The sequence below is a fragment of the Orussus abietinus genome, unplaced genomic scaffold, assembly GCF_000612105.2.
Source record: "Orussus abietinus isolate OABI.00-Male unplaced genomic scaffold, Oabi_2.0 scaffold40, whole genome shotgun sequence".
Taxonomy (NCBI): domain Eukaryota; kingdom Metazoa; phylum Arthropoda; class Insecta; order Hymenoptera; family Orussidae; genus Orussus; species Orussus abietinus.
The window spans coordinates 349,403-376,328 of NW_019394244.1; the positions used below are offsets into that span (position 1 = coordinate 349,403).

Below are 26,926 nucleotides of genomic sequence, written 5' to 3' on the forward strand. Positions count from 1 at the left end.
ATCCCAAGGGAACCACCATCTCGGATCATTGCTCGCGGCCAAGATGTAATGGATCCCATAGACAATGGAAATTAATGACCACATGAAAGAGAGATCTTTGATAAAAAAGCACATACATTTTTCACGATCATACGTCTAAAATGTCCGATACAAAGTTGATTAATAAATTTGAAAATTGGTTACCCGAGCAGCCATTCGCGAATCGATGCTTCTCTTGCATTTCCGTGCGAGTCGAACCATCGAAAAAAATTGGTTACAGTTAGGGGTCAGTGGTTTTTTTCAATTTTTCTCGAATCTCGATGCACAGAATCACCGTATTTCACTTTCGATTTCACCTTCCCGTGATTTAAATAAGGTAAGTCAAGGGTAAAGTCAAAGAGACACACACTTATGGCGGGCCCGGGACGAAGTTCGGCCATTGACCACCAGGGGCGCAGCGCGATGCGTTCAGGACGGAGCAAACTGCGTTACCCCGCGTGCATATTACTGTACTTACCTGGAACAAAAAGAAGACTACGTTGTAAAATGTTTTAATAACGGTTAAAAATCGGAGAAGAAGACTTTGTGACTAATTCTAAAGCGCACGTGGAAATCCGCTCCTTTTTCTGTAATAATAAAGCAATAACTATAAATAAAGTGGTGAAATATATTTGACAATCCCCACAATCGCGCGACCCTGCCCGTGAGCAATCTCCCAACTCACTCTGATAGAACGTATACAAATGCACGGTTTTTTAATGCCAATCATGACTTGAGCATTGCCTAACGTTTGATAATATAAATCAACCGAAAGAATGGAATTCATTTCGCTGGAAGGGGGTTTTGATAAGCAGAAGAGAATTTCGTAATACGATTACTCGATCTGCGATTACAATATTATTACTTAATTCACTTAACTCGTAATGAGGTAATTATGCACATTTGTATACTTAGTACATTGTTACGCAATGAATTTCAGTATAACATGTAAATTATCCCTTGAAATTCAATGTGTAAGGTTTAAGTGTATACGTTAATTACAACTCGAAAGACTTTGTATTCCCTTTCAGTTTCAGTTCCATCTCTTGTCCCTTAAGGACTGTTTTTAATGCACATAATATCACGAAACAAGTGAGACGATGGTCAAACGACATCAGAGTTGTGGAAGTTGGCCCACGAGATGGTTTACAGCACGAATCAAAGGTTTTAGATACTTCCATTAAAATTAAATTCATCGACATGCTCTCGGAAACTGGACTCCGGACTATAGAAGTAACCAGCTTTGTATCGCCTAAATGGATCCCCCAAATGGCAGACAATGCCGAAGTCTTTAAAAAGATTAAGAAGAATCCTAGTATCAACTATCCAGTCCTCGTACCGAACTTGAAAGGCTTAGAGAGTGCTTTGCAAGTTGGCGTTCAAGAGATCGCAGTTTTCGGAGCAGCGTCTGAAGCGTTCACTCGGAGGAACATCAACTGTTCCATCGGTGAAAGCATCGACAGATTTTCAGAGGTTATATCTAAAGCGAAGAAGCATAATTTGAAAATTAGGGGATACATATCCTGCATAGCAGGCTGCCCTTACGAAGGAGACGTCAAACCATCCGTGGTTGCCAATTTGTCATCGGCTTTATTAGATCTTGGCTGTTATGAAATTTCTCTTGGCGATACAATCGGTATCGGGACGCCTAAAAAAATCGAACTAGTCTTAAACGAACTGAAACATATTTCCTCTGGAGATATGTCAAGATTTGCAGTTCATTGTCACAATACTTATGGACAAGCTCTGGGAAATGTCTACGCAAGTCTTAATTATGGAATAAGAGTGTTCGACTCCGCTGTAGCTGGACTCGGTGGCTGTCCATACGCTGCCGGTGCATCCGGAAATCTTCCAACTGAGGATTTACTTTTCTTTTTGGAAGGACAGGGCCTGAACACGGGTATAAATTTAAATAATGTAATTAATATCGGGGACTACATCTGTAAAGAACTCGGCAGAGAAAATCAATCCAAGGCTGGCGTAGCTATTCTTGCCAAAGAAAGATTGAAGAAACGATGCATTTAAAACACGCCTAACCTTTAAAAAGAAAAATAAAACAATCTCCATAATTTCATGAAAACTGATTATCCAAAGCAAAACAATTACCATAAAATATTTAGCCCGATATTTATAATCACTTCATCCAGAAACCGCACCGTGGAATTTTTAATACAAGCATTCCTTCCGACTCGATATATTAAATTTACAACTCCTCAAATCGCTGTAATATCTTCAAGCACGGAACTGTAAAACCGAATAAATACGACCGATGGCAGAAAAAAGCATTCCAATGACGATTCATAGCCTCGATTTATATATAATAAATCCTGAAAGAATACTTTACCGTTAATTTCGATATTGTACATTTATCTTTGCACACTGTAGGAATGCACATAGAACTACAATATTAATATAGAATGTTTCTGTACACTGACGTGAAGTTGTATGATCTTGTCCCTTCTCAATGACTTCCACTTGTGTTACGAAATGTTTGACAGCTCTTGTAAAATTGCCTGCGTATCAAGAGCGGTGAGATCGATCGAGCTTCTGGTATCGATCACAACTCCGGTGACCTGAACAAAGAAAATAATGACAATACGTGCATTACAGAATATTTTTAAAACGATCATAAAGAAGGGTCAATTTTCATACCATCTCTTCAAAGAAAGACGTGTGCTTTGGTTTCTCCGAATATCTTTCATACTGATCCAAGTTATCCTGCAACTTCAGTGTAACGCTGTCATAATTTTGTATAATAATAGCCAAGATCTGTTGTTCAGTCGGTGTAGAAAGACTTTCACTGGCCAACCATGCCGCAATCTTTGGTGGAAAGTGATTAACGATGTCACGAATGTTAACCAAAGCGTTGGTTAATTTCAAAGCATGCTCTTTGAACTCGTAAGACTCACTGGTCGAATACCTAAGAGCTGAAACATGAAACATTCATAAAACTAGACCGTTAGATTATTAATACAAATATATAAATAACCTGAAAGTCAAACTTACCCATTGCATTTAAATTTGTAAAGATTAGACGCATCCTAATTATCTCATAGAACAGCTCATCGTAGCTACTCGGCGACCATAGGAACGTATCGCCATAAGTGATAAACAGGTTTAAAATATTGACAACCTTAAAAACATTTCCTTAGGTAAAGCTTTTCGTTTGAAACACTAAAATAAGTAATAACCTAGATAACCTCAAAAGCTCGTGAAATTTCGCAGCAGCGAATCAATTTCACATAACCTTTCAGGTTAGAAATACCAAACTCCGTGCATTTTCACATTCTAACCTGAATAGCTAAAGGAAAGACGTTCATTTTTTTCACTAAATGACTCTCGTGCGTCGTTAAGAACTTCAGGAGATTTATTAACGCCGTCCAAAGATCTCTCCACTGATAGCTGAGCCTGACTCGGCATCGTTTCTGGTAACAAAGTAGTCTCTGCAGGACTCCGATACACTGAAGATAAAGCTCCAGAGGGAACTTTTTCATCATATGTGAAGTAACAAACTCGACGAGTAGGTCTACAATGTATAAAAAATATTAATCAGCCCTTCCATGTATATATGAATGGGTACGCACCAAGTAGCGTAGCAGCCAAGGGTTGCGTAGGCGCCAGTTTATCGTGAATCTTCCTATGATGCATCGGCACTCTGTGTAACTGCACTCTGAACGCCAAATTCGCATCGTGCATTAAACTATTAGCGTACTGATCCTCTGCAATGCAGCTCAGTATTAAAAAACACAGCTTGACGTTATTCATAATAGCCTCCGTCCTCAAAGCTTGCATGACGATTGAACTGAAAAATGGGTAATTTATATATTTGTTGGCGTAAGAATGTTTATAGTCTTGTAATCAGAGTAATACCAGTATTGGAAGAAGGTAGCAAGTAAATTGAATGGCTGCGCCATCACATCCGGAGGTTGCACTCCGGGGGCCACAGCGTTGGGTCCCAAAGTATTGTTCGGTGAAGGTGGAGCACTTGTGTCGCTTTGAGTGTACGCTAGAGTTGTAACAAAGTTCCGATTTAAGTGAGTCGCCTCGTATAAAGCCAATAGAAGCGCATTGTTCGCTCGAATCTGTTGCGTTTTGGCCTCCTCTTCTCCGACAAACATGCTGCCCACCATACTTGTCAAAGATGACAGCCACGATGCCTGGATTTCTGCAGTCAAAAGCTCGAATAATTGACTTTCAAAAATCTGACATAATTATTTCTTTGCTTTTAATTAATTTAAGAAATTTCAGTACCTGCTTTTTGTTGGGCAAATTGTCTGCAGAATTCTGTCAGCGAGCTGGATATCACTTGTCCGTAGCCATTCAAGGCAAGTTCATCGTCAAGAATTGACAGCTTCACTATATAAGGGTTCGCACTCTCATGTTTCCTGTAATTGACGAGGAGAGTCAATAAAAGAATCGCATCATTGCCATGACGGTTCCTTGCTGTGGTGTCTCGCAGTAACTGGAATGATTAAATCAATTTAAATGTAACGTCAATTGACAGTGTCAATTCGAACTTACTTGTATCAGAGACTCAAACGCGCTGTTAAGCATTATATATTCCAACAGAGTATTTTGGCTGACGTTGTCAGTACCAGTCGCGATAATTAATAAAAGTTTCAGGCACAGAGCTTTTAAATTGTCTGGATAATCACCTGAAAGATGAAAAGATATTTTGCAATGTAATATTTAATTCATAACATTAAAAATTTATGCACAAGTGAAACTCACCTGTCAAGAAATTGTTGCAGTGCTGCATCAATGTTGTCATTCTCTGCTCTGCGGAATCAAAGCCGACTAGAATATCTATTAAGTTAAAACTACAATCGCCCTGACTAGCTTTTTTGTACATCGACTGAATGACAGCTGCCAAAGTTTGCAAAGCATACACCACGCGAAAAGGATGCTCATCGATGAGGGTGTCCACGCAGTGACAAACCAGTGCATTTAGATTCTCCTTACTAGCATTTAATTGCTCCGATGTCATGCGTAGAATCTCATTCTCGATATGAGAGACCTGAAAGGAAAGGAATTGACAGTGTTAATAATAAGGAACTACAAAAGATTAATTCACTGTATACATCTAGCAATCAGTTCTTTGTTTCAGCTGCATTTTTTTTAAAGAACAATTCAGACCGATAAAAATTCATTCGGGTAGTTGACAGTAAATTGAAGTATATAACTAACCTAAAATGTGAGTAGAAAACTGATCATGGTTATTGGAAGAATTGTTAATAAAATAGTCCAGGTATTGATAATAAATTTAGTTAAAGAACAACATGGGTAACCTAGAAATTTTGATCTATCTCTTATTTTGGATGACATTTTCAGTCGCTACCATCCTGGGAGATTACTAAATATTATGGACGTGTCTGTCTATTTCAAATGCAATGTTTGAAGTATAGAATACAAACTAGCGAAACTTGGTTCAGATTCAGATGTAAATTCACACCAAACAGACTTCGAGATGAAGCGGAGAGGGAGGACCTCTCCGATCAGCGAGAAATTGAGAAAAGTGAATCCATATCGAATTCATTTATGCAACATTTACGAAGCAGATCAAGATCGAAAAAGACTAAAAGTAAAAGTCAGGAAGCATCACCAATTAGAGCAGAACAGAAAAAGAAAGGTCTATTCAAGATTTTCAGCAGGGGCAGCGATAATAAGCTGAAAGAAATTAGCTGCTTGGTGCCAGTAAAAGAGCCAAATAAAAAATCCAAAAAGAATACATAGAATACTTGTATCTCCAATGTTTAAAATTGTACAAATGAGAATGTACCATCGGTTTGATGAGAAATAATTCATTCCAGAAATTCGGATGAGCCAACGTCAAGTCTTCTCCTTTAAAAAAGCTTTCATATATCGGCACAAGTTTTCCCTTGTGCTGCCGTTTAGAGCCAGACCCACTTCTCTTGCGCATAGCCATCTCGGCGGTGATCTTTCAGATCCTGCTCGATATTCTTTGTCTCATCTAAAAATGTCATGACAAAGTTAATAAAAACTAAAAGAATGTCCTTACAAACGATCTAAATTAATTGTTTAAATAGCACTGCCAATAATTAACACAATAACGGGTTACGACTGCTTACGATCAATTACAGATTTTAAATCTTTGTCAAACATAAACTCAAAGACGGAGCCATTCAAAAACACCAAGAAATAATGCGAAATACAAGAATAACTGACTCAAACCGATGGAATTATTAAATAATTCTAAAAATACGTTCAAACCTCCCACAGACATAACCTCAATGAGTCAGAGTTTCCGCGTGATTGGGAACGACGTATTTCTTGGTTTGGCAGTTTCATCCAAGGCTATTATTGTTTCTTTGGGAAGTCGGATTTTAAAATCCTTGTTTCTTAAATTTAAACTACGATAACACGGAGGAAATCCTACCAAGTAGTATGAAAAGCTGCGCACATAACGCGCCAGAAAACGGCAGGAAAGATATGTCGAAAGTTTCGTCGTTTCTGCAGCGTCGATCAAATCATTCCGGCATTAATTATGAAGAAGAAGTTTTTCGAAAGGTCGACAGCCCTTTTCTCGTGCATTAATCCACGAATCTTGCCTGACTTTGATCACAGCGAATGACGGCTCGTCACGGATTTTTGTAAGTCGCAATTGGCTGTCATCGAGTGACATAACCTCTCACGCGTCCTTTCGAAAGCGCGGCTGTCAAAGCGCGTCCACGCGTTTAATTACACTACGATCCACTGTATGCATACACATGTGCACATACATTAATTACTAAATGTAAACAATGGACCAAACACGTGATAAAAGTGTTTTGCAATTTATTTAAGCGAAAATGCGCGTGCGTAAATCCCTAGATAGATGTGTTCGAAAGATAATAAATTTCTTAACTTTCGGACATTCTTCGCTAGTAAACAGGGAATAAAGTACAGAGAGCTGTATATAATTTAACCGGTATTATGTATCCACGTATAAAATGCGCCACTGCAAGAAAAAGGTCTGCGAAACAAGTATCGTTGACGTTAACTTTAAGCCCTTGCCAAAATTAGATTAATATAGTATTTTCTATCTTTCAGAAGTTTATTCGAATCGATAATGAGAAGTCATAGGAATGAGTCGACTCGAATCTTGTATTATAAACCTGAATGTACGAGAGGGAATGAATCCGGTGGATATTCTAAGTATAATTCATATTCAAAGTATATCGGAAGCATAGCTGTAGCGCTGTCAACGGTTGGTGTTTATTATTTAACAAATTCAGGATTAAGAAGAGCGTATGCCCATGAGAAGGAACGAGACGTTAGATGCGGGGAAATTAGGGAGGATTTGCGAACGTATACTTTAGAAGAAGTCGGGAAGCACGATAATAAAAAAACTGGTATCTGGGTAACGTTCAAGCATGGAGTTTATAACATCACAGATTTTGTGGATAAACATCCTGGTGGTCCTAGCAAGATAATGATGGCAGCTGGCGGCTCCATCGAGCCGTTTTGGATGATGTTCGCTAATCACAACAATAAAGAGATACATGCTCTTTTGGAGTCCATGAGAATTGGAAATCTGTCCGAAGAAGATGTTAATCATGCCACGGATGGTATGGATGATCCGTATGCATGGGAACCAAAAAGACATAAAGCTTTGATTATAAATGGTCACAAGCCATTTTGTGCCGAGACTCCTCCGTCCCTACTAGTCAAAAGTTTTACAACTCCAGGGTAAAGACTACTTAAATAATTAAATCTAAAACCACTATCAATGGGATATTAATCTGATTTACCCGTTAGAGATTTGTTTTACGTCAGACATCACCTCCCCGTGCCAAAAGTGGATGTCGATGACTACGAACTCGAAATAGCTATCGAAGAAACCACCGTAAAGAAGCTAAAATTCGAAGACTTGAAATCGCTACCAAAGTGCACAATTACAAGTACAATAATGTGTGCTGGAAATCGACGCTCGGAAATGGCTAAGGTAGAGCTACATGTAACTACAATAGAAGCGATGGTGTTTAAAAGTACGAAGCATGAAAAATGTTTGTAGGAAAAACCTCTAAAAGGTCTCAGTTGGGGTGTCGGAGCAGTAGGCAACGCAACATGGACCGGTGTTCGATTATGCGACCTTTTAAACTACTTAGGAGTCAATGAAAATGACTACGATCATGTACAGGTAAATGGTAGTTAACCCTTAAAAATGAGATATGTTATTTTTAATTGTAATGAAAAATCGAGGGCAGTTCGAAGGACTGGATTTGGATTCGTCAGGAATGCCTTACGGTGCAAGTATTCCCATAAGCAAAGCCATGGATCCGAGAGGTGATGTGATTCTGGCATACAAAATGAATGATCAACCTATACCAAGAGATCATGGTTTTCCAATCCGCGTAATCGTCCCTGGAGTCGTTGGAGCTAGGAACGTTAAATGGCTTGGTATAAAATCTAACCTAATTAATACAATTATTAATGATATAGATAAATATTAAAAATTACTTTGACAGCTAAAATCACAGTGTCAAAAGAGGAATGTCAATCGCAGTGGCAACAAGGAGACTATAAAGCCTTTTCTTCGAGCATAGATTGGCACAACGTAGATTTCTCATCAGCTCCTGCGATTCAAGAGTTGCCCGTCAACTCCGCAATCTGCAGTCCGGAACCAGGAGAAAGAGTTAAAGTGAAGGATAATCAAGTAACCGTCGAAGGTAATGGAATTAAACTTAAATGTCAAGTGACTGGATAAAGTTCCATGCCAAATACGTATTTAAGAGTTAACGTTCGATCAGGCTATGCTTGGTCAGGTGGTGGAAGAGGAATCATAAGAGTCGATGTATCGATTGACAAAGGAGAAACCTGGCAAGCAGCGAAATTAATCCAAGACCCGACTGCGAAGCAACACCGCCATTGGAGTTGGACACTTTGGAGCATCGATCTCCCAGTTGACGTAAATACCACAGAAGCAGAAATCTGGGTGAAAGCAGTTGACTCTTCGTACAATGTTCAACCGGAAAGTGTGAAACATATTTGGAATCTCAGAGGTTTTCTATGCAACTCTTTCCACAAGGTTAAGGTAGCGCTGGAACAGTAGTTCATAACCTAACTTCCAATGACTGTAGAAATGATATTATTTACAATTTTTCGTCCTTTTTATTTTAACTATTTAATCTTAACTATCATTATGTACAAACTTACACTCTACTCGTTTATTCAGAGCTGTGCTCGTTGTTCTTTTATGTCCAACTCAGTATTTTGACTGAAATAATTTGACAATTCCTCACTATTTAGAATCAATTCGGTTCCATTGTTGACATCGAACACTTCAAATTGAGGCACTGGTTGCATAGCTAATTTTCCAATCACTATGATGTACGGGTAACCCGATCTTCGTGCATAAACCATTCGCTTTCCTATCGTCAAGTTTATCCTGTCATCGAGAATAGTATCGATATTTAATCTACTCAGTATTTGATGTATTATGTCTACATATTGCATCGATGCGATCTCTTTGCTGCCTTCCTGTAATATCATGGAACACATCGATCTGATTTCTACTATATTGTTTTAAAAGTAATGTTATATTAAGATGTAGGAATTAATAACAATCAGTTTTCATTAAGGGTCGTACCTTGGGTGGAATTATACAAACGTTAAAAGGTGCTAAATGCTTTGGCCATCTCAATTCAAGTTCTGTAGACAGAAGTTCAACCGTTGCAGCGATGATGCGTGTCAGTCCGAGTCCGTAACAGCCCATTACTAAATGTTTCCTCTCCCCATGATCGATACACGTTGCATTTAGTGGCTCTGAATATTTTGTGCCCAAAAGAAATGTGTGACCAACCTGCAATTTTTTGTATTAACACAATGTTTGAATAGTATCGAGTAATGTATGAAATTGACATTAATTTCATGCTTACTTCGATAGCTTTATCTTTCATTAAACTGTTCTCACATTCTGGACACGTGGATTTTTCATGTACATTTGCGTTAGCACGGAAACCACAAGATTCACATGACATAATGATATCCTCTCCGATTGACGATAAGTAATGGTATTCGTGAGATATCGAACCACCGATCATGCCATTGTCTCCAAGAACTGAAGCAATATTTATACAAAACCCAGTTTAAGTAAGGTTGGATTTAATCCTAAATAACCTCTTGATGGATTACATTAATTTAGGCACCTTTCACAAAATCCACTCCGATCTGTTTTAACAAATTCTGGTACACATGACAGACCTGCTCATATGTATTTTCAGCTTCGTTAAGATTTATATCAAACGTATATAAATCTTTCATTATAAACTCTCGTCCTCTTAAAAGACCTAGTCGAGGTTTCATCTCGTCTCTCCATTTACTAGAAATTTGATACAGTCTAAGAGGTACGTCTTTCGGAGATAACACACCCACGCTGCATATTAGCTCTGAAATAGCCTCCTCATATGTCTAGAGGTACAACCATAATTTCAGTACAAAGCCTAACTGTGGTTATTTCAAATTCAAAAGAAATTAGGAAGAAAGTTAGAAGCAAGGAATTAAACAGCTGATCTTAACGTTCAGCAGAATCGATCGCATACTCACTGGACTTAAGATGTATTGTTTATCGTATCGATCGAAAAGTGTGAATAATTCAGAGGAATTACTGTTAAGCCTGTTAGTTTTCTCCCATAGCTTCGTAGACGTCAACGCTGGAAGAAGCATCTTCTGAGCTCCGACATGCGCCATTTCGTAATCTACTAGATTAATTAATTTCTGAAGCACACGGATTCCAAGAGGCAGCAACGCATACATGCCAACGTTAGCTTGCCTTATAATACCCATATCGATCATAAGCTGAAACAACGAGAGAAGAAATTTGTCAACAATTGTTAATATTTATATTCATATCCAAACATACCTTATAACTTTTTGACGTAATTTCATTCCGAACGTTTGCATCCTTCGGTAAATAATTTAACGGCTGAAATAACTGCGACACTTTGTGCAGCCTATTAATGTTTAAAGACATTGTTTAAACACTGGAACAAATTCGTCTGCTACGAGGCTGTTAAAAATGACTCCAGCTCGCACGATAACCTAACCTGAAAGAGGTTAGCCGGCTGTGAAGTCGTCCCTACTGTGTATTATGCGGTCTTATCTCGATAAATAACTGGAAAGAAACTAATTCCAATGCGTTTAATTGCAAATTGCAGCCAAGTGCAGCAATTTTTATAAATTCGAAGCGACATGCAATCGTCGACATAGAATAGGAAAATCATAGAAAGCGTTCGAGGTGCATAACCACGTATCGATAAATCCTAGTGATTTGGTCGTGCATTTACTTTTAGGATGACAAATTAATATTCGAAACGCATCTGAGAAGGTTGTAATTCATTGGGCAAACAATTCGTGCACGTGGGTTTCGGCGGTTGTTCATAAAAATATTGTATAATTAATTATTAAACGATAATGACGAAAGTCAGGAAAGTTAAGCGCAGGAAGAAGTTCCGCGTGAATGTGAATCGAAAGAGGTTAAGAAATAAGCTTCAAAAACTGCCGAACATTACATGGTAAGTGAATATAACCATAAAATCGTACCCTGGGTAACATGCTTGAGTTTCTTCAGGAATTTAAACCTGATTGGGTTAAAATATTTAAGAAAGAAGGTTTCAACCTTATTCCCTAATCCGGGAAGGAAGATTTAATTTGTATATCTTTGCAGCGAGGAGATAAAAAACGAGTGGAAACAGAAAGTGTCGACTCGGAGCAATTTAAGTGAAATGGGGCTGGCTTATGACCCTAACGAGGTGTTACAAATTCCAAATACTAAACGTGACTTTTTGGAAGGCAGTCGTAAACTATCGGACCATGAAAATAACTCCGTTGAAGAATTGGAGGAATGTCTGCCTTTGAAAGTTCACGTTGCTCAGAATTTAGAAGCGGATGCCAAAGCTCCTCGAGAAAGGATGTTTAGGTTACCCAAGAGTGAAGTGCACTTCGTTACGTATTTAATGGATAAATATAAAGACGATTATAAGGTATATTTTGTACATATTTGAATTATAATCGTTTCATCGTGATAGAGATATGATTTTTTAAATATTTTTCTCGTTTAGGCAATGGTAAGGGATGAAAAGAATTATTATCAAATGACCTGGCGGCAGATACGAGCGAAGATTAATAAGTTCAAGAGTATTCCTGAGCAGTATGCGGAATATCTTCTGAAAACCGGAGAAATAGTGCTCGAAAGTCCTGAATCACTGGAAGAAACCAAGAAGAAGATCGCAGAGGAAAATAAGGAGAAGTATTGCGCTAAAAAGAAGAAGTCGATTGTTCAGGAATCGCTGTGGAAGGAAGAAAGTATAAACAGAGACGATGAAAAAGAAGGAACAGAAATGGACTGCACCGATACCGAGGATCTAGTTCACGAAGTTGGCCAGCCAATGGAAGGCTCCAAGAAAAAGATGCAACTGTTCTCAGATGACGAAAGCAACGAAAGCGATGGGATGGAATTAAATGAGATCGGAAACAGTAGTTCAAGAAAGTCAAAGTCTAAAAAGCGCAAGAAAAAGAAATAGCAATTAAGGAGGTATTAAATTCATCTAGACCTCCAGATTTTTGTATAAATGCATAAATTAAATAGAAACACGATTTACATCGAACAATTTATTTCATACAGGTGGCGTTGCATTCGTATCTAAACAACATTCGAAAGGAAATATCAAAAGTGTAGAAATTTCTACCACTGTGCTATGCAGTTACTCCAAAGTGATATGCATAAACTTTGAGACATTTCGTTCCTTGCTTTGTTATTCTTTTGACAACTATAGTTTAAAGTCGTGCTATTAGTTGCGACAATTACCGAAAGACAATAATTAACAGTATAGGTAACATTTGCTGCATTCGAGTTACACATCTATAATAAAGAATGACATTGAATCTCTGTTCGAATGTACGACGTTCATAACATCTTCCATTACGATCTCCATAACTCAAAATAAAAATAGTCTTTTTCCTCTCTTTATCAGCAAAATAATTCATATCTTAAAATGATAATAAATTAATTCTAGGAAGACGTAGCCATAGAAAATATTTTCTTTCGTACAACATCCACGGAAGGATGATGCCAATTAAAGTCAGCACATTCAGTTGGGAGTTCCGGTAAAGGTCGAGTTTGACATCCGATTACTTCGACTTTGTGTTTTTTAGGAGCTATACTGACGAGATCAAGAGCTTCCTTCACCTCGTTTGGCCTTAGAGCATCCAATTGATCCTGTAGATATTAACATAAACATTATCATAAGTTTTTAAAATGAATTAAAGAAAGTACTTTTAAAAATAAGCTACACGTGCCTGCTTGTTTGCAATAACTAGGATCGGTACGTTGTCCATTCTGGAATCACCCAAGAGCTGTTTGAGCTCGGACACGGCATGCGACAGTTTATTTGTGTCCGAAGCATCTACCATAAAAACCAACAAGTCGGTGTCTTGTAGAAAGTTGCTCCAATACTTCCTAGTGTCGTCTGCTCCTCCGACTAACGAAAGTCACCCGATTAATAATAACGAAATCAATTACTGTAGACGAAGGATTAAAGCTGACATACTTTCCCAAATATTAAAAGTATAGGGCCCATACTTTAACACATATACACGAAAGCCATGCGTAGGTACTGGCGGGACAATATATAAGCTTTTCTCATCCGTAGAGGCAATCGCTTGGTTCATCACTGAAGTTTTTCCAGCACCGTCCAAGCCGAGCAGGAGAACTCTTCGCTCATAGCTGTCCCCGATCTGCGAATAAACATTAGAAAATCAAGATCGAAGGACCTGGCTTTACATTTCCACTCGCTGCGTCTAGCGACACACTCCGATTGGCTGAAAATCAACCATGTGAATTTTTTGCAGCTTTTCGGTGAGGTAATTTTAGGTGAGAGTAAACATGTAATGTTAATTGAATTTACCAACCTTGGTAACTTCTTCGAAGCCTTCGTCGATCGACCTGAGTTCTCTCTTTTTCCAGTACCTGTAGGCGACCAGTGCACCAACACATGTGCAACCAATTAAAAAGGCGGTCTTCTTGCCAGATTGTGTTAAGCTTTCAACCATTTTTCCGCACGGGCTTTGCCGCCGATTTGTTTACCGACGAATTTACCATTTATCACGCTTGGGCTGAACACCTGAGAGGGACAACAACGGAAGCGCTGTAAGAAATTGCAAAACTTCGAAAATGTACAGCACAGTGGTATCGAGAGGCGACTACGAGTCGATTTAATATATTAAATCAAGTGACGTCATCTTGCGGAATTTCCACTTCACCAAATGGCGCCATCTTGAAATTGGACTGCAAGGTTAGCCGATAATTTAAAATTTCAATAAATTCAACGAATGAATCTGTGTTATTATAAACACGTAAATACGTAAATTCAATTTTTTACGTGAGGATAAAAACATTTACTGATAGCTCGTATCTTGTTTGGTGGTTTTCAAATATTCGCGCCATTTACGATCATCGAACTGCGCCTGTGCGCCTAGCGAATCTCTTTTCCGTCAACAAGGTTTCTTTCCGGTAGGTGCGTGAAACGTTATTGGAGTCGGTAAGCTTTTCGTTAAAATATCTAATTTAATCCAACGTGTGAGACGACTAATGTCGAAAAGCTTAAAGAAAAGCTAACTTGTAAATATTCCGCCGAACGGTGGTAGTAATATTTCTGTTACCGTGAGAAATTCACTGATATATTTTTAACCCCAAAATGTAACGGTGCCAATCGAAACGTCCTTTTAAGCCATTTTTAAGTAAATAAATCCTCTTATGGAGTTGAAATCAACCGATTTGTTTTCAGTTCTGGCTTCCTGTGGCTCGAATATTCAGCTGTGATTTCTTTTTTCCATTTCAGGAGATACCTCGACATGAAGTTTAACAGATTGGTTTCTTCCTCTCGGAGGAAAAATCGTAAGAGGCATTTCACTGCACCTTCGCATATTAGAAGACGACTGATGACTGCTCCTCTTTCAAAAGAATTGAGACAAAAGTACAATGTCCGGTCCATGCCGATTCGTAAAGACGACGAAGTCCAGGTAACCTAACCTCGATGACATTGTGTACGTAGGATGTTAAAGCGATACACAACTGCATTACTATTTAAGAATTAGATACTTCTAGCTAGTTATAAGATTTATGTATGTAATGTTTAATGACGATGCATTTGTTATGATGAATTAACCCATTCACGGACGATGTAAACTGTTAGACGTGAGTGAGAAAATTACTTCAAAGGTTCTCTTTGACGGTAGTTGATCGCCGCGTCTGGTTTATATCCTGCAGAAAAGTTGGCACTGAACTTTGTATAGCAATTTAAGTCATGTTATATTTATTATGTAAGTGTAATAAACGATATTACTGATTTTTAAGGTTGTACGAGGTCACTATAAGGGCCAACAGGTTGGAAAGGTCATCCAGGTGTACAGGAAAAAGTTTGTTATATACGTTGAAAGGGTTCAACGAGAAAAGGCAAACGGAGCGAGTGTATACGTTGGAATCGATCCGTCAAAGGTTTGTGAAGCAATACTTTATAACTCTAAAAAAGAACGTTTAAGTTTCGGAAACTTATGATGAACCAAACCATTCACGGAGAGTGAAACGAAAAGCCGGACTTGCAATTTTGAGTTTAAGGTACTCTTGAATTCGGATTGGCTCGTCTCGCTTGGTTTCATTCTATGCAGAAAAGTTGGCACTGATCAGAAATGAGACTATTATAGAAATTATATCCCGATAGGTTCAAATTGACGAAGAATATGTTTTGTGTTCTGCTTAGACGGTGATCGTAAAACTGAAAATGGACAAAGATCGGAAGAAGATCATCAGCAGGAGGTGCAAAGGCAGACTCGCTGCTTTGGGTAAAGACAAGGGCAAGTACACAGAAGATACGACAGCAGCCATGGAGTCGTCATAAATTAAGAACTTCCTTTTATGTATCGCAATAAACCATACAAAAATCACAAGCGATGGTATTTTCATAACTTCGCAGCTAAAGTCGAAGTGTTCTACGAGGAAGCAAAGATCGATTAAAAGGTAACTCTTAAATATAATTGTATTTATTTTTATTACGCAATCCTTAATTATATCATAAATTGTAAACATCTGAACAGATTTTATAATTGACAGAAAAACGTATACCCTTCAAAGCAATCATTGCAGTAATTTCACTCATCATAAATGTTTCCTGTGAGGTTCTATCTAACAAAATGCACGAACTTAAATATCGAATTTATTATCAATTCGTAAAACACCAATGACCAGTAATTTAGTACATCACAATAATTATTACAAGTATGTTCTTAGTGGTTAGTATACAATATTAATATTTAACTGCCCATCTTGGTTTTTTTTTGTATGAAAAAAAAATGTATACGTCATATTGCTTTTAATTTCTGGTTGCTGTCAAGATGCGTAATATGTACAGGAACAAATTCAAAATGTCCAGATAAATATTAACGACTGCGATTATGTACTCTTCAGGCGAAAGAGTGTTCATAAGAAGTTTTGTGTCGAAGATGATGAACAAGCTGAACAATAGAGCTCCTCCGATACTCATACCGACTTCTAATACTGTGCTCTGGACGAATATCTGAATCAGTCCGCCAACCATTAAAGCAGACAAACCTGCGAATAATCTGTAAATAGAAAATAAGTATTAATCATGTATGCATATTTTTACAGGCAGCGTAATGTTAATGTTATATGTATTAGACGTACCCGAATCCCATGAAAGAGAAGTCTTTCTTGGTTTGGAAAGTATACGCAGTCAAACCAGTTACGATGAACAACGTAATGAACAGAGCTTCGAGAACCAGGTTTGTGTCGAACATTGTAACTACCGTGCCAATAAGATGCGACTCAAAGAGGGTCTGAAATTGTAAAGAGAATATTTCAGTAATGGAATTAATGTCTCAAATTATTATCAACACAATGAGATGGTTTAATTGTGTATCGATATGCGAGATGAATTGAAATTGACTTACAAACGCCGTCAGAAGTATGAGATTTGTCGGATGCTCTTTTCCCTTCCATATCAAAACGAATATCGTTATTATGCTCATGACAATAGACACACCGAGCATCCATGTGCTGGAAAATAGAAAATACATCTTAGTGTTTATTAAGAGCACAAAATTTATAATTCCTTACTTTTGTTGGACGAACAATTTCACTGGCTCGCACATCATAAAAACTGCGGAGATGATGACTGTTATAAGCAATTGTACGCTTAGAAGTCCGTATACCTTCCGCAGGAAAGCTGTGAAATTACATTAGAAATATTAATTAATGACATGAATTTTTTCCAATTATTTTTAAACAAAGTTGAGACGAAATATTGAATTTAACCATGTCATAACGTGGAGAAAACTAAAAGTTTTCACTTCTATGAGGTTTTATAAATTGAATAGTTACCCATTCGAATTTTAACATCCGCACTGTGAACGTTGTTTTTGTAACAGATGTCATTTTGTATTCCTCCTTGTTTTTCTTCTTTTCCTCCGCCCTCGACATCTTGCTCCGCAAAAATCAGCGGCACGGACATAGACATTTTCAATGGTAGCAAACTTTTTGGCACTCGCAATGTTAACGGTTACCTATTGGAAACGAAACGGTGACATCTTTATATAGGACTCGTGTAACTTCTACCCGTTAACCAGGAGAGCCGAGTTAAACTAATTTACAAAAAAAAATCCTTATAATATACTTAACGATCTTATTCGGTACTAAAGTTAGATTACTCGATTCACCTGCACATTTAAAATTCCTTCGCTAAACAATTCCCTGGTTAACGGTTCGACTGCTTCAATGCAATCATTTAAAATTGATACGTGTTTATAAATAATATCTAAGAGGAATTGGCAAATCCCTTTTAACGTTAGAAAATTAATAAACACAACAAAACGTGACAGATGTGACACTGGAGAGTAAAAAGAGCATATGTGTCGCAGAACAGTTTATAAAAACCTCAGAAAATCATTATTACAAGTAAGGAGGCACTCGTATTTTTCTACCACCTAGAAAGAGTTAAAAATCATAGAATTAAATTAAATCTCCTTTAATTTATTGTTAACTACTCACTCGATTTTTTTTCTCAGTCTTTTTGATATTGACAGGAGAAATCAAGGGTAAGTGAAATACCCTAGGTAATTTATCTAGTTTCTTTCCACTAAATTACTAGGTACTCTATATCACGAGTTTTTGACGCGATGTAAATTACGCGAAAACCGTACTTTACGTTTTTGCAACTCTATGGCTAATCGATGGAAAATTTTCGAAATTCACGAATGAAATTCACCGGAAAGTATTTCTTGACAATTAGAGGATTAAAAACGTAAATACTTTTATAGAATAATAGATTGATTTAGCGCTTGCGTTTAAAATTGTTTTTAATTTTATATTTTCAATATGGCGGATGCGCAGATGCAGGATATATGTATACGCTAAGGTGTAAACGTGTTTTAGTCGCAAGCTACGATGTTAGTTGATGCGTTCGTAACTAGGTGGCTCCAAAACGGCACGCCATTTTGTAGGTTATTATCTATCCAGTTAGTGTATAGATCAGTGTTATGTCTAAGGTAGTGGCTTGTTTTTAAGAGTACGGTGTATTTTGTGAATCGCAGAGAGACTTGCAAATAGCAGCGAGGGTGATTGATATCAGTGGGGAGGTGATTAACGTTATGAGTGTGGTTAGGAGTTCGATGTAAGTTTAGTACTCGAGCCGAAAGATTGGCGGGAATTATGGCAAAGACAAAGTTGTTACGTTCCTAGGAATAGATGAAATTGAAAAAGCGTAAGAATCTTTGCCCGCAGTGCCTGAATATGCCAGCGAAGGTCTCCAAGAAGGTCGTAGGAATGATTATACGAAGTCGAAAATCCATCATGAAGGACGGCGTAATCACGGTACTTATTTACCTAGTATCTTTATTTACTTATGGCTGTGTTTGCACAATACCATGTAGTTCCTTTTCAACATGTTTCGATGAATTTAAAATACTTGCCGATGAAGAACCAGAGACTGAATGTTGTTAACCTAACATGTGGATGTACCGTCGAACGGACGTACTAGCAGACGAGGCACTGATAAAAATCACCGAACGCTCTTCCGATGTTAACGAATGGAAACGTTGATTCGCAACGATGTTAATGTAGCTCTCGTTCGATATTATTATATTCCGCTGACAATTAATTAAGGTCTATGAAGAGACGAGAACTCTCTGAATATTCCGTATCTTTATTTCGTGACGTATGTATTTTCAAAATTATGTGTCGGTTTTATTCGTGTTTCGATTAACTCAAAATATTCTTCGAAAAGGAAGTAAAGAGCGATTAACCTGATTTGGTGACATACATTGACGTACGTTTGTTGAATGGACGAGTATGAGCAGACGACGAAGCGAGACTTCTGGTATTTTTAATTAATCCCTTGCATTAAAATTAAATTACCTAGATATTCTAGTATTAATGTGTGAAAACTATTCAATGTGCAAAGTATCGCACGATTAAATAATGTACTTCACAGGGTATTGTTTGATAATTCAGGTAAGTGAGGTTTCGGGATGCCGAAATTGTGCCAAAGGTATTCTTTAAGTTAAGTCCTCGTTATCGAAAGAAATATTACAATGAGTCATTCGTACGTGTCCACCAGCATATTAAAAGTATACGCTAAACACATATTTATATACATTATACATTATTCTTGACGAACTATAATTTTTTACATACAAAAATCAAAGCATATCAAGAAACTCGACAGAGTTTCGTTCCACGTACATCTACGTAAGAAGCTTGTAGCTTTTATCTGAAACGTGTATTTCCTGGACTCAATCAGTTGACAAATACGTGGACAATCATGACGTGCACCAATCGCTTCTTTCCACGACTTTCAAGCAGTCCTGAAAATTTCTTTGCGTTAAAGAATCCACTAGATTAATTTTGTATTCACTTTAAATGTTCCTTTCGATCCTTCGTGATCAAGAAATTCTGTAGAGTTTCGCGCCAAATACATTAAAAAGCATATATGCAAATGGTTAGGTGGGTGGCGGTGGGTGGTGATGGGCCCTCCGAGTGGCTGGGTCAACCCTAGGTCACGGCCGGTTACCTCGAGGAAACGCGAGGTTGGCGCGCATGCCAGTGCTAGGGGTGTGCGCGGACAGTGGAAAAGCTCGGGGAGGGCGGTTCGCCCCAGCATCGGCGAGAATCCTCACCACCTCCGCGATATCCACTGCCAATTGGCGTGCGGATCTTTGTCCACCCCCGTGATATCGATATAATAGTGAGTTCCTCGTCTACGGAGAAGTTGACTCACGGCCGTGCACCGTCGACGGATATCACGTCGTTAGTCTATCATAGACACGACCCTGGCCAGGGTGAAAATGTGAAAAGGTTCACCTCGGAAGGCGCATACGAGAAATTTGGAATCTCACTGATCGGGAATTTATTTTTACGTAGAGCTAATTAATCGCATTATGACACTATTAGCGATTTATGTGAAAATGGATTATCCTAAGACTTGTCCGAGTGTGTGAGGTGTTGTCACGGGATCTCGGAAAGTATGGAGAGGGTGAAAAGGTGAGAAGATTCGCCATCGCCTGGGAAGCCAGACCTTGGCGGGGAGGAAATGACAACCTTGTCGGATTGTCTTGGGATTGAGATTTTTTATTACGTGGCGGAAAAAAGAATGTCTTGGCCAGGATGTCGAATTAAAGGAACGTCGATTTTGACAAGTCTGACTGACCTACTGCAGGTTATACCTGTACTGTGCATTCTGTAATGCTGGGAACGAATACCCTAACGGAGGAGATGGATAATTTTGCTGGTACTGGCGATATGAAATTCTAATTGTTGTCACTGTTGTCGTCAAGATGTCTGAGATTACTTACAGTAACAGCATGTGCATAACTTGATCTCTGCAATTTATAGGAGTTGAGATCGATGCCTCTGAACTGATTTGCTTCGGTACGAGCATCTTTAAATCAAGTATTTGTGTTGTTTTAAAGCCATTACGATTATTTTATTGGGCCAATAATCGGACCATGATTATTTTCTCAAGAAAAAGGAACGTCCCAGTACCTAGAGAAGAGCTGACAACTTTCGTTCAAACTTTGAAGAAGAACGTTCGGAATGAATCGATGATAAAATAAATATTCTGCAGAATACTTTGAACGAATACAAAGAAATATGAGACATTTAATCGACGTTCTAACTTCCGAAGTGTTAACTTAAGCATTCATCGCTCGAAGAGAAGTTTCTTCGGATGAGCCATAACAGGGAACGATAAACGCCTAAATTCTATTCTGAAATGTTAAACCATTTTTGTTACATTCCCCGAAGTCACAGAGTAGGAGTGAAAAGATGGACATATAAAACATGGAGTGATTCGACGACTATAATTCTAAATTCTGGATTAAAACATTCTTAACTTTTCCAAAGATTAACTTCAAACGTAACGATGTCGGGTGAAACATTGGACACGAAAGCGAAGAATTACACGTGTTTCTAAAAGAGGGGTGAAAAAATAAAGCCGTGTTATGGTGTATCATGGAAAGACTCCTGTAATAATACCATTGGCTGGTCATGCCCTCAGGGGCAAAGGACGAAGCGGAGGGCTTTGGCCCGTCGTCTTCCGATGCCTACAGCAGTCAAGAGACTGCCGTCACTAAACTCGTACCTCCGCTTACTCTACCTCAGCGATGCTATCGTCATTTAAAGGTCAGCTTGTATCCTCGTCAAGTTAAGAATTTACAACCGCAGGATCAAATTAACTTTACTTATATCCTACATATAAATTAACAACATTTATTAATTATAAAATATTTTACAATATCACAAACCATCAAATGAGTCTTCCGAGTGGAACGAAATGCTGTGCTGCACACGTATGAATAAATTGTATTATAAATTATGTCTTTTGTATGACAGGGTCTCGACTTAACTTCACTTTTCCGTACCTTTGTACTTGGATGTTTTTATTAGAAGGTTTACCGAAATAAGATTATCGAGGCAGAGCTTTCTGCACATGTTTTTAATGTTTATTGTTTAAGAGTTGATTTATAGCGAGTATTAACCTAGAATTGTTTATTTTTCCAGAGCTCTGGCATCGGAGAGGCAAGTGTGTACCACGCTCTCGTGGTGATATTTCTGGAATTCTTTGCCTGGGGCCTACTGACTCTGCCGATCATCTCCGTACTGAACGAGACATTTCCTGATCACACATTCCTGATGAACGGCCTGATAATGGGCATTAAGGGCATCCTATCCTTCCTTTCGGCGCCACTTATCGGTGCCTTATCCGATGTCTGGGGAAGGAAGTTCTTCCTACTCATTACGGTGGCTTTCACCTGCGCACCTATCCCACTAATGAGTATTAACACGTGGTGGTTCTTCGCCATGATATCAATCAGCGGTGTATTTGCCTGCACCTTCTCGGTTGTCTTCGCTTATGTGGCAGATGTCACCGAGGAAAGTCAACGTTCTCTAGCCTATGGTCTAGTACGTACTCCACATTCAATATCTATCACAATCTGTATAATATACGTCTACTTCGTGCTCTCATCTAGTGTTTTTATATCACAAAGGTGATGAGGTTAAATAAAAAATTGGTAAATAGAATTTGAAATAATCGTACATTTTTTATTGTGAGACGAATCAGACGTTATCTGTTTGTATTATTTATGGTAATTATATCGATATGCTTTTAATGTTTCCTAGGTCTCTGCTACTTTCGCTGCAAGTATGGTTATAAGTCCTTCGCTGGGAGCTTTCACGATGGATACGTATGGGGAAAATGTTGTCGTTGCACTAGCAACTGCTATAGCTGTCTTGGATGTATTTTTCATATTAGTCGCAGTGCCGGAGAGCTTGCCAGAGAAGGCTCGTCCACCGGGTCCTATTTCTTGGGAACAAGCAGACCCTTTTGCAGCTCTCGGAAAGGTAAATCTATTTATAAATTTAAATCTGGTTAAATAAATGTCATTTATACTCCGTCTGTTGAATCTCCTGATATCGTTTCCTTTGTCAGGTTGGGAAGGATCACACAATTTTGATGCTGTGCGTCACTGTGTTCTTAAGTTACTTGCCGGAGGCGGGACAATACAGCTGCATCTTTGTCTACTTAAGATTAACAATGGGTTTCACCGTCACTATGGTCGCTGTGTTTATTGCCATAGTCGGTGTACTGAGTGTCGGTGCTCAGATCATATTAGGGCTGCTAATGAAGACTCTCGGCAGTAAGCATACAATTATGCTGGGCCTCCTCTTCGAGATGTTCCAACTCATGTGGTATGGCTTCGGATCGCAGACATGGTAATTCATAATTATTATTTATCTTGCTCTCGATAGACTATTAAAATACTTGAAATAATTCTATAACTCGTTATTTCTACTTTCTTTATTAATTAAGTTTATTTTATTCCTCGTTTAGGATGATGTGGGCTGCTGGGGTGCTGGCTTCTGTGTCTAGCATAACGTATCCAGCTATTTCTGCATTTGTGTCGATGCACTCCGATGCTGACAAACAGGGTCTGGTCCAGGGCATGGTCACCGGGATGCGTGGACTCTGCAACGGACTCGGTCCTGCGATGTTTGGCCTGATTTTCTATCTTTTTCACGTCGATCTCAACGATGACTCGTCGTCCCTGCCTTTGAAATCGGCGCTCTTCGACGAGAACAATAAGACCGGGACCGTCACGCAACACCTTGACATCATGCCCCAGGTTAACGAGTCCTCTTCGACAAGTACATTTGAGCGAGATGTATTGTTATTGTAAATCGAGGTGTCTTGTCTTGGGCAAATGATGTTCCCGGTTGTTCTTCATTGTTTCTAATTGTTCTTGGATTTTTATTCCAGCTGGTACCCGGGCCACCGTTCGTATTCGGTGCTCTCCTGGTAATTTGTGCACTTTTGGTCGCTGCCTTCATTCCCGAAGCGAGTCCCATGACGGTGGGGCCGATGCACCATTCTTCAACTTCCCGGAGGCTCTCCGGTAAATACGCATATCACAAATGTACGTCACTGGTTAACACGACAAGTTTATGAAACAATACTTTCGGGAGCGTGGAAACTTACGTCTCTTCTTTTCTTTTTTTTTTCTGAGCTGGAAGATTAAATAACGAGATTATGGATGGAATTTACACGTTGTAACATAATCACTCGATACGTTTAACTTCCTGGCTTCTCCTTGACTGTTCGTTATGAAATTTAATAATGCTACGATGGCAAAAATAATTGAACATTTATCAGTCGTGGTCATGATCACCATATCGTAGACCTGGCTTGGGCCCGACACTTTAATTTCTCCAATGTTTAAATATTCTCTTTTGTCTAGCCTGAATTGGAAGATGAATTAACTACAGTTGTTGATAAAATATACGCTTAATATTTAGAATAATCACTGGTTTCGTTTAATTTGCAGGCTTGTCCTTGGACGTCCATTACGAAACCGACCGGATGGTCAGCGGTAGCAGAAAGGTGGGACCCTTATCGCCGCTAGTCGATAACAGTAACTCGGCCACCCTCTAACCAACGTCCAGTCTCGGACCCTGTGCATCGCATCGCCGAAAAGAGGCAACGACGCGTCTTGTCTTAAGGATGGCGGATGATCCTTCTTTTCCACAAGACGAAAGGAAACGGCGCGCTCTTCTGGTCTCGTTAACGAGTCCCGCGCACCGTTAACCAGGAAGTGCTGCTCTTCGGATCTTGTATCATAATACCCTTAAGGGGACACGAAAGTGGCATCCGAAGAGCCGGTGCAACTTTTCTCCTACCTAAGTTTACCGAAACGTATCAAACTTCACACAGTGAACGCGAAGGCCACAACGAGAGTCCCTCCACCCGTGAAATTTCAATTTTTATAACAAATTTTGAAAATATCCATGAAGAAATTTTAAAAAGTATCCAACTCTCGTGAACCTCAGGACCTTCCTTATGTCCTACGAGTTTATATTTTGAAGTTTGAAGCGTTTCGGATCTTTCAGTTTGGAGAAGAGTTTAATTAAAGGAAGAACTCTTCGACTCCACTTTCGCGTCGGCTTAATGAATCATCTTACAATGCGCTATTTAAAACTAAAAGGAAAAAGAAAAAAAATAACGCGTCACCTTTTACGACGTAACTGTGTTAGTCATGAGCGTGTGTAACTGTCAAATATATGTGTGTGTGTCGCTTGCACACATATAAAGTAGAGACGAAGGAGGGGGGAAAGTGACCTGGGATTGCAAATACGTTCTCGTAATTCAAGTATTCTCGGATCCGTTTAAGGATGTCTCGCATGTAAACGTCAATTCTGGATTGTGTGATCCTTTTAACGGGGAGGGGGGAATAAGAACTTGACTCGCAATACCTAATTGCAGCTCTGGAATCGCTACTTTTTCTACCGTATGAGCCGGGATAATCGAGGGTTAAGCCGAGGATAACCGAGGATTAGGTTGAGGGTAACCGAAGCTGCGATGGTTTAAGTGTTTATTAAGGCGGTCTGAAAGTGGCGACAAGGTCTCGTTTATGATACTTTTTTTATGAACTCATTGTACCGAATCGTTTCAGACTTTGCAACATGAACTGTGAGGAAGGTCTTGATTTCATGGGTGTCGGGACATTACTTACAGCTTTCATATTAACGTTGTAAAGCTTGAAACAATTCAATGCTACCAATTTGGAGATAAGTTTCATGAACGATTGACTGCGGTCCCACTTTCATGAAACCTTAACGCGACGAACGGGGGAGAGGATAATTGTTAATTTGAAAAACGGATGCTGCCGAGAAACCGATGTTACAAGTCCTAACACTTGTAATGCTGCCGTTATTATGATTTCATGTGTAAAGAGAGGAAATTTTTCATGTAACCACGAGAATTATTCACCACTCAGGGGCCTCGTTGCGTTTCATTAAGATATATTTGTCACGCCGTTTCTGGAATTCAGGCACCGAAAATTGTGATTCTATAATCCGTGGGGTTCCTTTCTTCCCCTTTTTTCTTTAATAAAAAACCTTAAGGCGATGCGAAAGCGGCGTCAAAGGTCTCGTTTATGAAACTTTAGAACGAATTGAATGTACCGAATCGTTTCATACTTTACAATGTTAAGGCGGAGGATAGAAGGAAGGTCCTGACGTCCATGAAATCTCGATTTTAAAATTATTTGTTTATACCTGCTTTATAAATTTCCTTGAAAAAATTGGGATTTCATGGGTGTCGGGACCTTCCTGTAAGCCTTTACATTTATATTATCAAGTCTGAAACGATTCTGTACACCTAGTTCGGCGGAAAGTTTCGTAAAGATCCCTTTGACCTCGCTTTGACATCCCCTTAAACTTCTCACGGCTCTTCAAGTATTATATTCATTGTGCAAATGATTCTCGTGCGATTATCGTAGATTAATCTTACGGTGGACATTCGTATTAATGCTTATGCGAATATCAATCCAGCCATAGTCGTAGGGATAATTTCTTCGGCCTACGTGGTTAATGTTAATGGATAGCACCGACATACAATGGTTTCTTTTTTTTTTCTCTTTTTTTATACATGCTCGTGGTATTTCGTTCACTCTTGCTCAGGCTAAGACCGGAAATTGTTAATTTATAGGCGAGTAATCGCGAAGGATGAGATATTAATTTTATTAACACTGTACAAAAACATGTGGAAGCAACTGTAATTTCAATGTCTTAGGGGACGCAAACTTTTTAGTCCGTTCGGTGGCGAATTTTCTGTACGATCAGTAAATATGTTACGACCATTCATAACTTGGCGATGATTGCAAACAAAAGTTAGTGCTTCGATGGGGCAAGGAAGATCACCACTTTTAATGTTTCACCTAGGAATTAATGATTCACGGAGTTTAGATATGAAATTCGAATCTAAACTGGAGATATAATCGGTCTTGAGATGTTTCGTAAAGAAGGACGAAGGAGAAAGGGAGCAATTTTTTGTTTTCTCCCCGC

General features: G+C 38.8%; 9 protein-coding genes across 22 annotated transcripts; 5 read left to right on the plus strand and 4 right to left on the minus strand.

Moving 5' to 3' along the window:
* Nucleotides 1-217: 217 nt before the first annotated feature.
* Nucleotides 218-6,590, minus strand: LOC105704332 (UPF0668 protein C10orf76 homolog). 5 transcript variants are annotated; one of them, XM_012433449.2, is made up of 11 exons: nt 5,798-5,944; nt 4,750-5,035; nt 4,540-4,673; nt 4,270-4,480; nt 3,889-4,183; nt 3,603-3,820; nt 3,312-3,544; nt 3,025-3,151; nt 2,671-2,945; nt 2,454-2,591; nt 218-496 (listed from the first exon to the last, which is right to left on the minus strand). In XM_012433449.2, exons 1-10 carry the CDS (start codon nt 5,942-5,944, stop codon nt 2,499-2,501), a joined length of 2,019 nt encoding a protein of 672 aa, XP_012288872.1. In that variant the 3' UTR covers nt 218-496; nt 2,454-2,498. The 5 variants fall into 5 exon arrangements, with proteins under 5 accessions (XP_012288872.1, XP_012288870.1, XP_012288873.1 ...); XM_012433447.2 differs by lacking the exon at nt 218-496 and adding an exon at nt 2,197-2,345; XM_012433450.2 differs by lacking the exon at nt 218-496 and adding an exon at nt 6,416-6,590 and having other exon boundaries at nt 2,310-2,591; nt 5,798-5,989.
* On the plus strand, nt 533-2,452 carry LOC105704338 (hydroxymethylglutaryl-CoA lyase, mitochondrial). The gene is made up of 2 exons (XM_012433465.2): nt 533-907; nt 1,050-2,452. Exons 1-2 carry the CDS (start codon nt 903-905, stop codon nt 2,041-2,043), a joined length of 999 nt encoding a protein of 332 aa, XP_012288888.1. The 5' UTR covers nt 533-902; the 3' UTR covers nt 2,044-2,452.
* Nucleotides 6,526-11,426, plus strand: LOC105704334 (sulfite oxidase). 6 transcript variants are annotated; one of them, XM_012433458.2, is made up of 9 exons: nt 6,526-6,629; nt 7,069-7,173; nt 7,254-7,707; nt 7,777-7,963; nt 8,033-8,158; nt 8,226-8,418; nt 8,487-8,687; nt 8,769-9,052; nt 11,310-11,421. In XM_012433458.2, the coding sequence occupies exons 2-9, from the start codon at nt 7,104-7,106 to the stop codon at nt 11,349-11,351; spliced, it is 1,557 nt and encodes a 518-aa protein (XP_012288881.1). In that variant the 5' UTR covers nt 6,526-6,629; nt 7,069-7,103; the 3' UTR covers nt 11,352-11,421. The 6 variants fall into 6 exon arrangements, with proteins under 6 accessions (XP_012288881.1, XP_012288877.1, XP_012288880.1 ...); XM_012433457.1 differs by lacking the exon at nt 6,526-6,629 and adding an exon at nt 6,721-6,989; XM_012433454.2 differs by having other exon boundaries at nt 7,069-7,707; nt 11,310-11,422.
* On the minus strand, nt 9,152-11,191 carry LOC105704337 (probable proline--tRNA ligase, mitochondrial). The gene is made up of 6 exons (XM_012433464.2): nt 10,880-11,191; nt 10,564-10,815; nt 10,167-10,428; nt 9,897-10,078; nt 9,608-9,820; nt 9,152-9,498 (listed from the first exon to the last, which is right to left on the minus strand). The coding sequence occupies exons 1-6, from the start codon at nt 10,988-10,990 to the stop codon at nt 9,190-9,192; spliced, it is 1,329 nt and encodes a 442-aa protein (XP_012288887.1). The 5' UTR covers nt 10,991-11,191; the 3' UTR covers nt 9,152-9,189.
* Nucleotides 11,360-12,900, plus strand: LOC105704339 (nucleolar protein 16). Its single transcript, XM_012433466.2, has 4 exons — nt 11,360-11,531; nt 11,684-11,999; nt 12,078-12,550; nt 12,641-12,900. Exons 1-3 carry the CDS (start codon nt 11,431-11,433, stop codon nt 12,537-12,539), a joined length of 879 nt encoding a protein of 292 aa, XP_012288889.1. The 5' UTR covers nt 11,360-11,430; the 3' UTR covers nt 12,540-12,550; nt 12,641-12,900.
* On the minus strand, nt 12,613-14,067 carry LOC105704341 (ADP-ribosylation factor-like protein 3). Its single transcript, XM_012433469.2, has 4 exons — nt 13,927-14,067; nt 13,566-13,752; nt 13,315-13,496; nt 12,613-13,234 (listed from the first exon to the last, which is right to left on the minus strand). Exons 1-4 carry the CDS (start codon nt 14,065-14,067, stop codon nt 13,028-13,030), a joined length of 717 nt encoding a protein of 238 aa, XP_012288892.1. The 3' UTR covers nt 12,613-13,027.
* A 430-nt stretch (nt 14,068-14,497) lies between these two features.
* LOC105704342 (60S ribosomal protein L26) lies at nt 14,498-15,960 on the plus strand. Its single transcript, XM_012433470.2, has 4 exons — nt 14,498-14,555; nt 14,856-15,036; nt 15,371-15,511; nt 15,774-15,960. The coding sequence occupies exons 2-4, from the start codon at nt 14,869-14,871 to the stop codon at nt 15,909-15,911; spliced, it is 447 nt and encodes a 148-aa protein (XP_012288893.1). The 5' UTR covers nt 14,498-14,555; nt 14,856-14,868; the 3' UTR covers nt 15,912-15,960.
* A 252-nt stretch (nt 15,961-16,212) lies between these two features.
* On the minus strand, nt 16,213-18,159 carry LOC105704340 (protein lifeguard 4). 2 transcript variants are annotated; one of them, XM_012433468.2, is made up of 7 exons: nt 18,077-18,111; nt 17,746-18,012; nt 17,411-17,592; nt 17,147-17,255; nt 16,981-17,086; nt 16,715-16,866; nt 16,213-16,632 (listed from the first exon to the last, which is right to left on the minus strand). In XM_012433468.2, the coding sequence occupies exons 3-7, from the start codon at nt 17,544-17,546 to the stop codon at nt 16,383-16,385; spliced, it is 753 nt and encodes a 250-aa protein (XP_012288891.1). In that variant the 5' UTR covers nt 17,547-17,592; nt 17,746-18,012; nt 18,077-18,111; the 3' UTR covers nt 16,213-16,382. The 2 variants fall into 2 exon arrangements, with proteins under 2 accessions (XP_012288891.1, XP_012288890.1); XM_012433467.2 differs by lacking the exon at nt 17,746-18,012 and having other exon boundaries at nt 18,077-18,159.
* Nucleotides 18,160-18,564: 405 nt separating this feature from the next.
* On the plus strand, nt 18,565-25,330 carry LOC105704336 (hippocampus abundant transcript 1 protein). 4 transcript variants are annotated; one of them, XM_012433461.2, is made up of 8 exons: nt 18,565-18,698; nt 18,809-18,898; nt 22,085-22,486; nt 22,706-22,927; nt 23,016-23,299; nt 23,418-23,709; nt 23,844-24,000; nt 24,409-25,330. In XM_012433461.2, exons 2-8 carry the CDS (start codon nt 18,818-18,820, stop codon nt 24,513-24,515), a joined length of 1,545 nt encoding a protein of 514 aa, XP_012288884.1. In that variant the 5' UTR covers nt 18,565-18,698; nt 18,809-18,817; the 3' UTR covers nt 24,516-25,330. The 4 variants fall into 4 exon arrangements, with proteins under 4 accessions (XP_012288884.1, XP_012288882.1, XP_012288883.1 ...); XM_012433459.2 differs by having other exon boundaries at nt 18,565-18,898; XM_012433460.2 differs by having other exon boundaries at nt 18,565-18,898; nt 23,844-23,979.
* Nucleotides 25,331-26,926: the final 1,596 nt, after the last annotated feature.